Consider the following 13,170-nt stretch of genomic DNA (forward strand, 5'->3'; position numbering starts at 1 on the left):
AAGACATTTAGTTCATTCAGATTCAACGTAATGCTCCCCCATATAAAAATACCTTACAATCTTTTCTCATACGTGTCAGATGAAGAATAGCTTTTTTCCATCCAGAAAGTTTTCTTGTATTCTCTTTCTTGCCTCAATATCTTTGTCCACCCAGTTCTCTTCCCGGACTTGTCCACTCAGTGACCTATCATCCATTTTCAAGGGGTAGCAGTGTCATCTCTTCCAGAGAGTCTTTCCATTCTACCTACACAAATAAATTGTTGCTGCTTCCCTTGAGAATCCACCTCACCCTCTCTATACACACTACATATGGGTACACTGCACTGATTTGTTTCTAATATATCTCGAGGTAGGGACCATTATTCCTCTATATAGCTTACAAATGTTTTCTGTAATCCCCACCTTATTCTAAGTACTCATCAAATATGGGGTAAAAGAAGAATGAAAACTAGCATCTACTGAGTTCCTTCTACCAATCTTATTACTTAATCATAACCACTCTGTTGAAGTTAGTATCTCTGTTTTACAAGTGAGGTAACTGAGACTCAAAGTAGTTGTTTGCCAAGACCACAGATCTAAGATAGCATATAGCTGCATTCGACTCAGCTCTGATTTGGGTTTTTTTTTTTCTGCTGTCTACATTTTCATTAAAATTATCTTTGGTTTCTATGTAGTTAGTTCCTTAGTAGTTGATAATTGACTAGCAGGGTCATAGGTGACTCAAGGCCCCCTCAATTCTAGAACATATAATGGATATTAAAATAACTTTTGCTGACAGGAGTATAGTATCTCCTCTCTTAGGAGACAGCAACTTGACAATAGGTACCAAAACCCTTAAAATATGAATTACCTTTTAATTTAATTTTCTTTCTTGGAATCTATCAGAAATCCTAAATATGGAAAAAGCTTTAAGCACAAACATGTCTGTCATAGCTATACTAAACAAACAAAAAAAACTGGCAAAGATTTAAGTATCTCTCAGTGAAGTTTTGGTATATACATGAATAGACCTTAAAATTATATTTAGGAAAAAACTTAAGACCATGAAGAAATGTTACAATATTAAATGAAATAATTAGAATATAAATAAAACTGTCTATATGGTATGATCACAATATATGAAATATAGATGCAGAAATGACTAGAAATATTACATGTTAAAAATATTTACTTTTTTTTGTCCATTTTGAAAAATTATATATATTCTTTTAATAAGGCACCATATTGAATTCAGAAAGGTCGGGTTAGGATTCTGGGTACATCTGAATAAATCTGGGTGGATTACATCATAACTATATTAAAGAAATCACGTAGCTTTGGCATTGGGCATCCTTTACCATATCACATTCTTTTAAAATGCAGATGGGGATGTTTCATTTTCCATGTGGAGAATACTAAGAAAGCCACTGGATTTAAACAAAGAAATGCAAGTATCAGTGCAAGTGACATGAACACATAATCCATCTTAATATTTCAGACAGACCACTAAATTGTCTGGAATGTAGTGCTCTACCTTGCTTTACTTTCACTTTTTGAAAGCTATATGTGACAAGACAACTTTGGTTAATTTTATTTAATTTCAAACTGTGCAATACTTTAAACTTGACAGATGATTTTCTCTGGAGAATCAGTGACCTCAATATTGCATGTGTATATATTTCAATATTACTTGAAAGACTGTCCACACTTTCACTTTTTAAGGAATTTAGAAGTATCTAGCCACAACCATTAATACATTTACATACTTATGTTGTTATGTATTCAAATTACATAATAATGAATTAATAGTATCTGTATCTAATTACCTTATTTATACCAATGCATTATTTTAATATAAAATCTGCATGTATTTGTTGAACAAAGCTTTACTAAAGTAGGACTGGCAAATAAAAATTGTATATATTTAAGGTGGACAATGTGATCTCAGATATGTATATATGAAATGATTACTATGACCAAGTAAATTAACATACCCATCATCATCATTATTATTATTATTGGTGGCAAACACACCTAAGATGTACTTTCTTAGCAAATTCTAAGTATACACTACAGTATTATTAACTACAGTCACCATGCTGTACTCATTAGGTCTCCAGAATTTATTCATCTAAAACTGAAAATGTGTACCTTGGGACCAACATCTCCCCATTTTCCCAAACCTCAGTAACCAATATTTTACTGTGCTTCTATTCATTTCACTTTTTTAGATTTCACAGATAAATGGGATCATGCTTTCTGTGTCTGGCTTCTTTCACTTAGCATAATGTCCTCTGGGTTCATCCATGTTGCAGCAAATGACAGGATTTCTTTTTTAATAAGGTTGAATAATATTTTATACAAATGTATCTATCACATGTAATCACATTTTCTTCATCCTTTATCCTCTGATGGACATTTTGATTGCATCCATAGTGTGACTATTGTAAATAATGCTGCAAAAAAATTGGGAGTACAGATGTCTTAAGACAATGATTTAATTTCCCTTGGATATGTACTCAGAAGTGGGATTGTTGAATCAAATGGTAGTTCTGTTCTTCTACATTTTTTTAAATTATTTTTTTTTTAATTTTATTTTTATAAACATATAATATATTTTTATCCCCAGGGGTACAGGTCTGTGAATCGCCAGGTTTACACACTTCACAGCACTCACCATAGCACATACCCTCCCCAATGTCCATAATCCCACCCCCCCTCCCAACCCCCCTCCCCCCATCAACCCTCAGTTGTTTTGTGAGATTAAGAGTCACTTATGGTTTGTCTCCCTCCCAATTCCATCTTGTTTCATTTACTCTTCTCCTACCCCCTTAACCCCCCATGTAGCATCTCCTCTCCTTCATATCAGGGAGATCATATGATAGTTGTCTTTCTCCGATTGACTTATTTCGCTAAGCATGATACCCTCTAGTTCCATCCACGTCATCGCAAATGGCAAGATTTCATTTCTTTTGATGGCTGCATAGTATTCCATTGTGTATATATACCACATCTTCTTTATCCATTCGTCTGTTGATGGACATCTAGGTTCTTTCCATAGTTTGGCTATTGTAGACATTGCTGCTATAAACATTCGGGTGCACGTGCCCCTTCGGATCACTACGTTTGTATCTTTAGGGTAAATACCCAGCAGTGCAATTGCTGGGTCATAGGGTAGTTCTATTTTCAACGTTTTGAGGAACCTCCATGCTGTTTTCCAGAGTGGTTGCACCAGCTTGCATTCCCACCAACAGTGTAGGAGGGTTCCCCTTTCTCCGCATCCTCGCCAGCATCTGTCATTTCCTGACTTGTTAATTTTAGCCATTCTGACTGGTGTGAGGTGATATCTCATAGTGGTTTTGATTTCTATTTCCCTGATACCGAGTGATGTGGAGCACTTTTTCATGTGTCTGTTGGCCATCAGGATGTCTTCTTTGCAGAAATGTCTGTTCATGTCCTCTGCCCATTTCTTGATTGGATTATTTGTTCTTTGGGTGTTGAGTTTGCTAAGTTCTTTATAGATTTTGGACACTAGCCCTTTATCTGATATGTCATTTGCAAATATCTTCTCCCATTCTGTCAGTTGTCTTTTGGTTTTGTTCACTGTTTCCTTTGCTGTGCAAAAGCTTTTGATCTTGATAAAATCCCAATAGTTCATTTTTGCCCTTGCTTCCCTTGCCTTTGGCGATGTTCCTAGGAAGATGTTGCTGCGGCTGAGGTCGAAGAGGTTGCTGCCTGTGTTCTCCTCAAGGATTTTGATAGATTCCTTTCTCACATTGAGATCCTTCATCCATTTTGAGTCTATTTTCGTGTGTGGTGTAAGGAAATGATCCAATTTCATTTTTCTGCATGTGGCTGTCCAATTTTCCAAACACCATTTATTGAAGAGGCTGTCTTCTTTCCATTGGACATTCTTTCCTGCTTTGTCGAAGATGAGTTGACCATAGAGTTGAGGGTCTATTTCTGGGCTCTCTATTCTGTTCCATTGATCTATGTGTCTGTTTTTGTGCCAGTACCATGCTGTCTTGATGATGACAGCTTTGTAATAGAGCTTGAAGTCCGGAATTGTGATGCCACCAACTTTGGCTTGCTTTTTCAATATTGCTTTGGCTATTCGAGGTCTTTTCTGGTTCCATATAAATTTTAGGATTATTTGTTCCATTTCTTTGAAAAAAAATGGATGGTACTTTGATAGGAATTGCATTAAATGTGTAGATTGCTTTAGGTAGCATAGACATCTTCACAATATTTATTCTTCCAATCCAGGAGCATGGGACATTTTTCCATTTCTTTGTGTCTTCCTCAATTTCTTTCATGAGTACTTTATAGTTTTCTGTGTATAGATTCTTAGTCTCTTTGGTTAGGTTTATTCCTAGGTATCTTATAGTTTTGGGTGCAATTGTAAATGGGATGGACTCCTTAATTTCTCTTTCTTCTGTCTTGTTGTTGGTGTAGAGAAATGCAACTGATTTCTGTGCATTGATTTTATATCCTGACACTTTACTGAATTCTTGTACAAGTTCTAGCAGTTTTGGAGTGGAGTCTTTTGGGTTTTCCACATATAGTATCATATCATCTGCGAAGAGTGATAGTTTGACTTCTTCTTTGCCGATTTGGATGCCTTTAATTTCCTTTTGTTGTCTGATTGCTGAGGCTAGGACTTCTAGTAATATGTTGAATAGCAGCGGTGATAACGGACATCCCAGCCGTGTTCCTGACCTTAGCAGAAAAGCTTTCAGTTTTTCTCCATTGAGAATATATTTGCGGTGGGTTTTTCATAGATGATTTTGATAATATTGAGGTATGTGCCCTCTATCCCTACACTTTGAAGAGTTTTGATCAGGAAGGGATGTTGTACTTTGTCAAATGCTTTTTCAGCATCTATGGAGAGTATCATATGGTTCTTGTTCTTTCTTTTATTAATGTGTTGTATCACATTGATTGATTTGCGGATGTTGAACCAACCTTGCAGCCCTGGAATAAATCCCACTTGGTCGTGGTGAATAATCCTTTTAATGTACTCTTGAATCCTATTGGCTAGTATTTTGGCGAGAATTTTTGCATCTGTGTTCATCAAGGATATTGGTCTGTAGTTCTCTTTTTTGATGGGATCCTTGTCTGGTTTTGGGATCAAGGTGATGCTGGCCTCCTAAAATGAGTTTGGCAGTTTTCCTTCCATTTCTATTTTTTGGAACAGTTTCAGGAGACTAAGAATTAGTTCTTCTTTAAATGTTTGGTAGAATTCCCCCGGGAAGCCATCTGGCCCTGGGCTTTTGTTTGTTTGGAGATTTTTGATGACTGTTTCAATCTCCTTACTGCTTATGGGTCTGTTGAGGCTTTCTATTTCTTCCTGGTTCAGTTGTGGTAGTTTATATGTCTCTAGGAATGCATCCATTTCTTCCAGATTGTCAAATTTGTTGGTGTAGAGTTGCTCATAGTATGTTCTGATAATTCTCCATATTTCTTTGGTGTTAGTTGTGATCTCTCCTCTTTCATTCATGATTTTATTTATTTGGGTCCTTTCTCTTTTCTTTTTGATAAGTCTGGCCAGGGGTTTATCGATCTTATTAATTCTTTCAAAGAACCAGCTCCTAGTTTCGTTGATTTGTTCTGTTGTTTATTTGGTTTCTATTTCATTGATTTCTGCTCTGATCTTTATGATTTCTCTTCTCCTGCTGGGTTTAGGGTTTCTTTCTTGTTCTTTCTCCAGCTCCTGTAGGTGTAGGGTTAGGTTGTGTACCTGAGACCTTTCTTGTTTCTTGAGAAAGGCTTGTACCGCTATATATTTTCCTCTCAGGACTGCCTTTGTTGTGTCCCACAGATTTTGAACCGTTGTGTTTTCATTATCATTTGTTTCCATGAATATTTTCAATTCTTCTTTAATTTCCTGGTTGACCCATTCATCTTTAGAAGGATGCTGTTTAGTCTCCATGTATTTGGGTTCTTTCCAAATTTCCTCTTGTTATTGAGTTCTAGCTTCAGAGCATTGTGGTCTGAAAATATACAGGGAATGATTCCAATCTTTTGATAACGGTTGAGACCTGATTTAGGACCAAGAATGTGATCTATTCTGGAGAATGTTCCATGTGCACTAGAGAAGAATGTGTATTCTGTTGCTTTGGGATGAAATGTTCTGAATATATCTGTGATGTCCATCTGGTCCAGTGTGTCATTTAAGGCCTTTATTTCCTTGTTGATCTTTTGCTTGGATGATCTGTCCATTTCAGTGAGGGGAGTGTTAAAGTCCCCTACTATTATTGTATTATTGTCAATGTGTTTCTTTGATTTTGTTATTAATTGGTTTATATAGTTGGCTGCTCCCACGTTAGGGGCATAGATATTTAAAATTGTTAGATCTTCTTGTTGGACAGTTCCTTTGAGTATGATATAGTGTCCTTCCTCATCTCTTATTATAGTCTTTGGCTTAAAATCTAATTGATCTGATAGAAGGATTGCCACTCCTGCTTTCTTCTGATGTCCATTAGCATGGTAAATTCTTTTCCACCCCCTCACTTTAAATCTGGAGGTGTCTTCGGGTTTAAGATGAGTTTCTTGTAGGCAACATATAGGTGGGTTTTGTTTTCTTATCCATTCTGATACCCTGTGTCTTTTGATTGGGGCATTTAGCCCATTAACATTCAGGGTAACTATTGAGAGATATGAATTTAGTGCCATTGTATTGCCTGTAAGGTGACTGTTATTGTATATTGTCTCTGTTTCTTTCTGATCTACTACTTTTAGGGTCTCTCTTTGCTTAGAGGACCCCTTTCAATATTTCCTGTAGAGCTGGTTTGGTATTTGCAAATTCTTTCAGTTTTTGTTTGTCCTGGAAGCTTCTAATCTCTCCTTCTATTTTCAATGATAGCCTAGCTGGATATAGTATTCTTGGCTGCATGATTTTCTCATTTAGTGCTCTGAATATATCATGCCAGCTCTTTCTGGCCTGCCAGGTCTCTGTGGATAAGTCTGCTGCCAATCTAATATTTTTACCATTGTACGTTACAGACTTCTTTTCCCTGGCTGCTTTCAGGATCTTCTCTTTGTCACTAAGACTTGTAAATTTTACTATTAGGTGACGGGGTGTGGACCTATTCTTATTGATTTTGAGGGGGGTTCTCTGCACCTCCTGGATTTTGATGCTTGTTCCCTTTGCCATATTGGAGAAATTCTCTCCAATATACCTTCTGCTCCCCTCTCTGTTTCCTCTTCTTCTGGAATCCCAATTATTCTAATGTTGTTTCGTCTTATGGTGTCACTTATCTCTCGAATTCTCCCCTCGCGGTCCAGTAGCTGTTTGTCCCTCTTTTGCTCAGCTTCTTTATTCTCTGTCATTTGGTCTTCTATATCGCTAATTCTTTCTTCTGCCTCATTTATCCTAGCAGTCAGAGCCTCCATATTTGTTTGCACCTCATTAATAGCTTTTTTGATTTCAACTTGGTTAGATTTTAGTTCTTTTATTTCTCCAGAAAGGGCTTTTATATCTCCCGAGAGGGTTTCTCTAATATCTTCCATGCCTTTTTCGAGCCCAGCTAGAACCTTGAGAATTGTCATTCTGAACTCTGGATCTGAGATATTACCAATGTCTGTATTGATTATGTCCCTAGCCTTTGGTACTGCCTCTTGTTCTTTTTTTTGTGGTGAATTTTTCCGCCTTGTCATTTTGTCCAGATAAGAGTATATGATGGAGCAAGTAAAATACTAAAAGGGTGGCAACAACCCCAGGAAAATATGCTTTAGCCAAATCAGAAGAGATCACAAATCGTGAGGGGGGAGAAAGGGGATAAAAAGAGGTTCAGAAAGGAAAGAAAAAAAAAAAAAAACAAAACAAAAAATGAAAACCAATAAAGAAAAAATATAAAAAGGAAAAAATATATATATATTAGATAAACTAGTTAAAAAACGTTAAAAAAGAAAACGGTAAAAGTTAAAAAAATTTAGCAGAAGAAGAAAAAAAAATTGAAAAAGAAAAAAAAATTAAATTAACTGCAAGGCTAAAGAATCATGGGGAGAAAGCCATGAGTTCCGTGCTTTGCTTTCTCCTCCTCTGGAATTCCGCTGCTCTCCTTGGTATTGAAACTACACTCCTTGGTAGGTGAACTTGGTCCTGGCTGGGTTTCTTGTTGATCTTTTAGGGGAGGGGCCTGTTGTAGTGATTCTCAAGTGTCTTTGCCCCAGGTGGAGTTGCACCGCCCTTACCGGGGTGGTCTGAGTAATCCGCTCGGGTTCACTTTTGGGAGCTTTTGTTCCCTGAGCGCTTTCCATAGAGTTCCGGAGGGCGGGAATGAAGATGGCGGCCTCCCGGTCTCCGGCCCGGAGGAGCCGAGAGCCCGGGGCCCCACTCCTCAGTGCGCCCTCAGAGAACAGCGCCCAATTACTCCTGTCACCCTGGCCTCCGGCCGCGCTCCGAACTGACCGAGCCTGCGACCAGTTCAAGGTAACCCCGAGTTTAGAGCTCACTCCTCGGCTCTGTCTCTGTAGCCAGCTTCCCCGTTCTGATACCTGTAAGCTCTGAGACACTCGGACACCCGATCCTTCTGTGACCCTGTGAGACCTGAGGCCACGCTGACCCCGCGTGGGCTTCACCCCGGTTAAGCCCCTGGAGCGATGTCCCTCAGCGGAACAGACTTTTAAAAGTCCTGATTTTGTGCTCCGCTGCTCCGCCGCTTGCCGGGAGCCGGCCCCTCCCCCCGCGGTCTATCTTCCCGTCGCTTTGGATTCACTTCTCCGCCAGTCCTACCTTTCAGAAAGTGGTTGATATTCTGTTTCTAGAATTGCTGTTCTTCTCTTCTATCCCCCGTTGGATTTGTAGGTGTTTGCAAACTTTAGATAAGCTATCTAGCTGATCTCCCGCTACCTGAAGTAGTCTCAGCTGCTACTTCTCCGCCATCTTGACTCCTCCCCCCTGTTCTTCTACATTTTTTTCACTTTTTTTTTTTTTTTGAAAGAGAGAGTGCAAGTGAGGGAGGTGAGAGGGGCAAAGGGAGAGAAAGAGGGAGAGAATCTTAAGCAGGTTCTGCTCCACGCCCAGCACAGAGCCGTATGTAGGGCTCAATCTCATATCCCTGAGAGCATGACCTGAGCCAAAATGAAGAGTCAGATGCTTAACCAACTAAGTCACCCAAGTGCTCCAAAAATAGTTGTCTTTGGATAAAGGGATTTCTTCTTTCTAATCATCTGTGTTTTCCAGTATTTTTATAATGATCAAATATTATTATTATAACTGAAAAAACACATTTTACACATAAGACTGAAGAAACAGAATGGGTGATATTTCTTTAAAAGAGTGAGATCTCTGGGCATTCTAGAATAATTCTATGATTTTGAAATTAATAACTAATCCTACATGAAAATAACTCATATGCCAATTTCAAATATTAGATATGTTAATAATGAAGATAATTTCTAAACAGAATCAGCATTCTTTCAATGGCATAGCAAGATTTAGAGTTCCATTCACTGCTACCTTTCCCGATGATAAGAAGGGGCCGTTTGGCATTTCTAATAACAGATGCTGCCATGTATACAGCAGAGGTTTCTGCCATACTGACAGGAGGGGGCATGCAGCACTCCATGTACCTGGAAATAAAGAGTTCTGTTAATTAAAAGAGGCCAAGTTTTAAAACTTTTACTATGAAAATACCAAATATCTAAAAGGTAGGGGAAAAAATAGTACAATAAACTCCACATACCCACCATGTAGATTCAACAACTAATATTTTACCACATTTGCTTCACACATACACACACCCACATGCATATAAATTTGTTTCCTGAACCATCTTAAAGTGAAGTATAGGCAGTTAAAAGTTTTTCCATGCAGCTCTAAAAGATAAAGACTTTCTCCTCTATAACCATAATGTCCCTACCATACCTAGTAAACTAAGTTACTCCTTAATACCATCTAAAAACCAATCAAATAAGTAATTCATTGACAGGAAATTTTGAGTTAATGGCTCTATATTGTAGTAATAGTTGTTGTAAGAACAGTAAAAAACATACTCAGAGTCAGTGTTTAATACTATGTGCTATTTATTTATTTATTTATTTATTTTTTGACAGAGAGATCACAAGCAGGCAGAGAGGCAGGCAGAGAGAGAGGAGGAAGCAGGCTCCCCAAGAGAGCAGAGAGCCCGATGCGGGGCTCGATCCCAGGACTCCGAGATCATGACCTGAGCTGAAGGCAGCGGCTTAACCCACTGAGCCACCCAGGCGCCCCTACTATGTGCTATTTAATCTCATTTAATTTTTCAAAGCAATGAGGCCAGGTACTACCATTATCTCTATTTCACCATCGAGGGGTGGGGAAGGAAACTCAGAAAGTAACTTGCGCAGGGTCCCCAGATGGTATGTGGCAGAGATTGGACTGACTTAGGTCATTCTGTCTCCAAAGCCCATGCCTTTAACTACCTCACTGGGAGAGTCAGGATTTTAGAAATATAATATGCATTAGGAAAAAAAATTTTTAAACTGTCATAATTATTTCTGGACGTCTTCATTTATTTAATTAATAAACATCACACACTGTACAAAATTTGAGCACATAAAACAAAAAAAGACATTCACTCTTTACAAAAATTTTATCTTTTTAAACTTTTTAAAAACATTTTATTTATTTGAGAGAGAGTGTGTGAGCATGGAGACAGAGAGGCAGAGGGAGAAAGAGATGCCCCACTGAGCAGGGAGTCCTATGTGGGGCTCAATGTGGGGCTCGATCCCAGAACCCTGGGATCATGACCTGAGCCAAAGGCAGATGCTTAACTGACTAAGCCACCCAGGCACCCCAATCTTTACAAGCATTTTAAAGAAGGCTTACAGAGTTAATTTACCAGAGACTCAGCTCTGCTTCCCTCCCCCACAGTAATACTTTGTCATGTTCAGGTATTATGCAGCATAGATGTCCTTTTTGTTTGACTCTCACAAAGAGAAACAACTCCTTGGTATACTGAATGTATAGAAATGCACACTGTCTCTCTGCAGTCACTAGAGAACCACTTGGTCCACAATAGCAGTAATATACTAAATGCCCAGGTTGATGGGCATATATAGTAATATACTATTCCCAGGTTGATGTCTTAACCTAAATACCTATCCTTATCAGAGGCGACTTAGATACCAGTGAAAAATGCTTCTTATACTTTTTATTCGCTCAGCATTTATTTAAGGAATAAGGGAACATGGAAACTCAGAGTAACACCTGAGTTGGAATATTTTTAAATCACAGAAACAGAAAGAAAGACTAAAATTTTCTATGCTGAGTCCTAAATAATTTTTCATTGGTCACATCATCTCTTGGTTGACACTATGAAAACTCTAAATAACCCCTACCACGTTAATGGGGATGTATTACTTACAGCCTCTGAAGAATAATTTCAAATGAGTGTTCAGGAAGCTCCATGTATTTGACTTAATAATTAACCCCCAAATAATTACTAAATAATACCATTTTAATTAGAGAATTAAACCCTTTGGCCAGGATTTAGTTTAATCATTAAATTGTCAAAAGTTAAAAAAAAGTTCATTAAAAAGTTAATGAAGATTAACTTATAGACTGCTAGGTAAATTGTTAAAAAAGTAAATATTTTAATAACACAATTAAGAAAGAACTCCAGTGTAACTATTACTTACTTTACAGAATTCACATTCACTTGTAAGTTCACAAAATCTGCAGGTATGTCAACATAACAAGGACCTGGACGACCATAAATACTGCTTCTCACCGCCTAAATTTATTACAAATGGAAGAAAATATTTTAAAATTCTCAATCTTTATCATATAGTCCACTCAGAGACAATTAAAAATTGTGAAAGAAATATAATTTTAATTTTTTTGGACATCCCCAGTTGGAGAAATAAACACTTTTAACTAAAATTGAAATGCCCTCTATTGACAGCATATATTTTAAAAGATATTTTTGTTTAAAAGAGGAGAGATAAGAAAGAAAATACTCACTAGGGTTTTAAAATTCATGTCTTATTACATGTTAGTCTTAGAAGTTATCCACCAGGCTCTTCCTGCCAAGGGTTTATAAATGTGCTCTTACTTGCTTCCTAGTCCTAATGACTTGGCTAAGTTTTCAGAAACAGTGATATTATTACATGTGTCAAATGGTGCCTGTAACACATGGTTTTGCAACAGCTCAAATGTAACTCCACATACAAATGTTGGTTAACTAAGATTAATTTATAATAAGCTGTTTAGGCAACCAAGACATGGTTTTATAAGCATTAGTACTAATTTTCAATACTAAACTTCTGCAAAAGCACAAAAGAAACATTGTTTTATTTATAAACATTTTTCATTTTAGCTTTCTCTTTACTTTTCTGTAGAAAAAAAATTTAAAAACTGAAGTAAAGGAGAAACTTTTTTCAAAAATGATTTATTTTATGTTTCTAGAATTAATTGACAACAAACATTAAAATATAAATAGCTCTTTAACACTATCATTTTTTAAAGATTTTTATTTATTTATTTGACAGATAGAGATCACACATAGGCAGAGAGGCAGGCAGAGAGAGAGGAGGAAGCAGGGTCCCGGCTGAGCAGAAAGCCCACTGAGCCACCCAGGCGCCCAACACTATCATTTTTGACTGCCTGAATATATACCAAATTGTTGCTCATTCTATGGAGAATACAAATAACACAGGTATGAGCAACTGAGAAAAACCAGTTAACTTAGAGGACTTATAATTAAGTACTTTACCTTTTCGATAATAGAGGGAATAGTTTCTATGCTGCTTGGCCGGGCAGAGAACTTGGTGTATAATCTACAGGCTTCAACCTATATGTAGAAAGAAAATCACTTAAAATTCAGCTCACAGATCATATTACTCTTCAGAAGGAAAACAAAATGTTAAGTCATTACTTTCTACTATGTGTACTGAAAAGACGGAGAAAGTACATTACCTGGACTGTTTCTTAAAAGCCTACACATAGCACAATCAAATTTCTGCCTCAGGATGATTTAGGAAGTAAATCAAAACAAGATACCATTTTCATTTCTCAGACTGGCAAAAATGAAAGACTGATAATACTCAGCATTTACCACCACACAGGAATGCAGGCATTCTCCTCAGCGGCTGGTGAGAGTATAAATGGGAAGGGAAGCTGATAATGTCTGCTAAAAATTAAAATGAGCATATCCCTGGACCCAGAAATTCCACAGTCAGAAATAGAAAATTTCACCTGCTTCA

At 37.4% G+C, this 13,170-nt stretch overlaps 1 protein-coding gene across 4 annotated transcripts in view; it reads right to left on the minus strand.

Annotated features, from left to right (window-relative positions):
* HACL1 (2-hydroxyacyl-CoA lyase 1) overlaps nt 1-13,170 on the minus strand; it is a 39,462-nt gene that overhangs the window by 16,470 nt on the left and 9,822 nt on the right. For all 4 annotated transcript variants that reach the window (XM_047737430.1, XM_047737440.1, XM_047737457.1 and 1 more), the window contains 3 exons: nt 12,681-12,758; nt 11,605-11,699; nt 9,443-9,555 (listed from right to left, as the gene is read on the minus strand). In XM_047737430.1, the coding sequence (XP_047593386.1) occupies nt 9,443-9,555; nt 11,605-11,699; nt 12,681-12,758 (286 nt within the window). The remainder of the gene's footprint in view (nt 1-9,442; nt 9,556-11,604; nt 11,700-12,680; nt 12,759-13,170) is intronic.

This window comes from Lutra lutra, chromosome 1, assembly GCF_902655055.1.
Source record: "Lutra lutra chromosome 1, mLutLut1.2, whole genome shotgun sequence".
Classification (NCBI taxonomy): domain Eukaryota; kingdom Metazoa; phylum Chordata; class Mammalia; order Carnivora; family Mustelidae; genus Lutra; species Lutra lutra.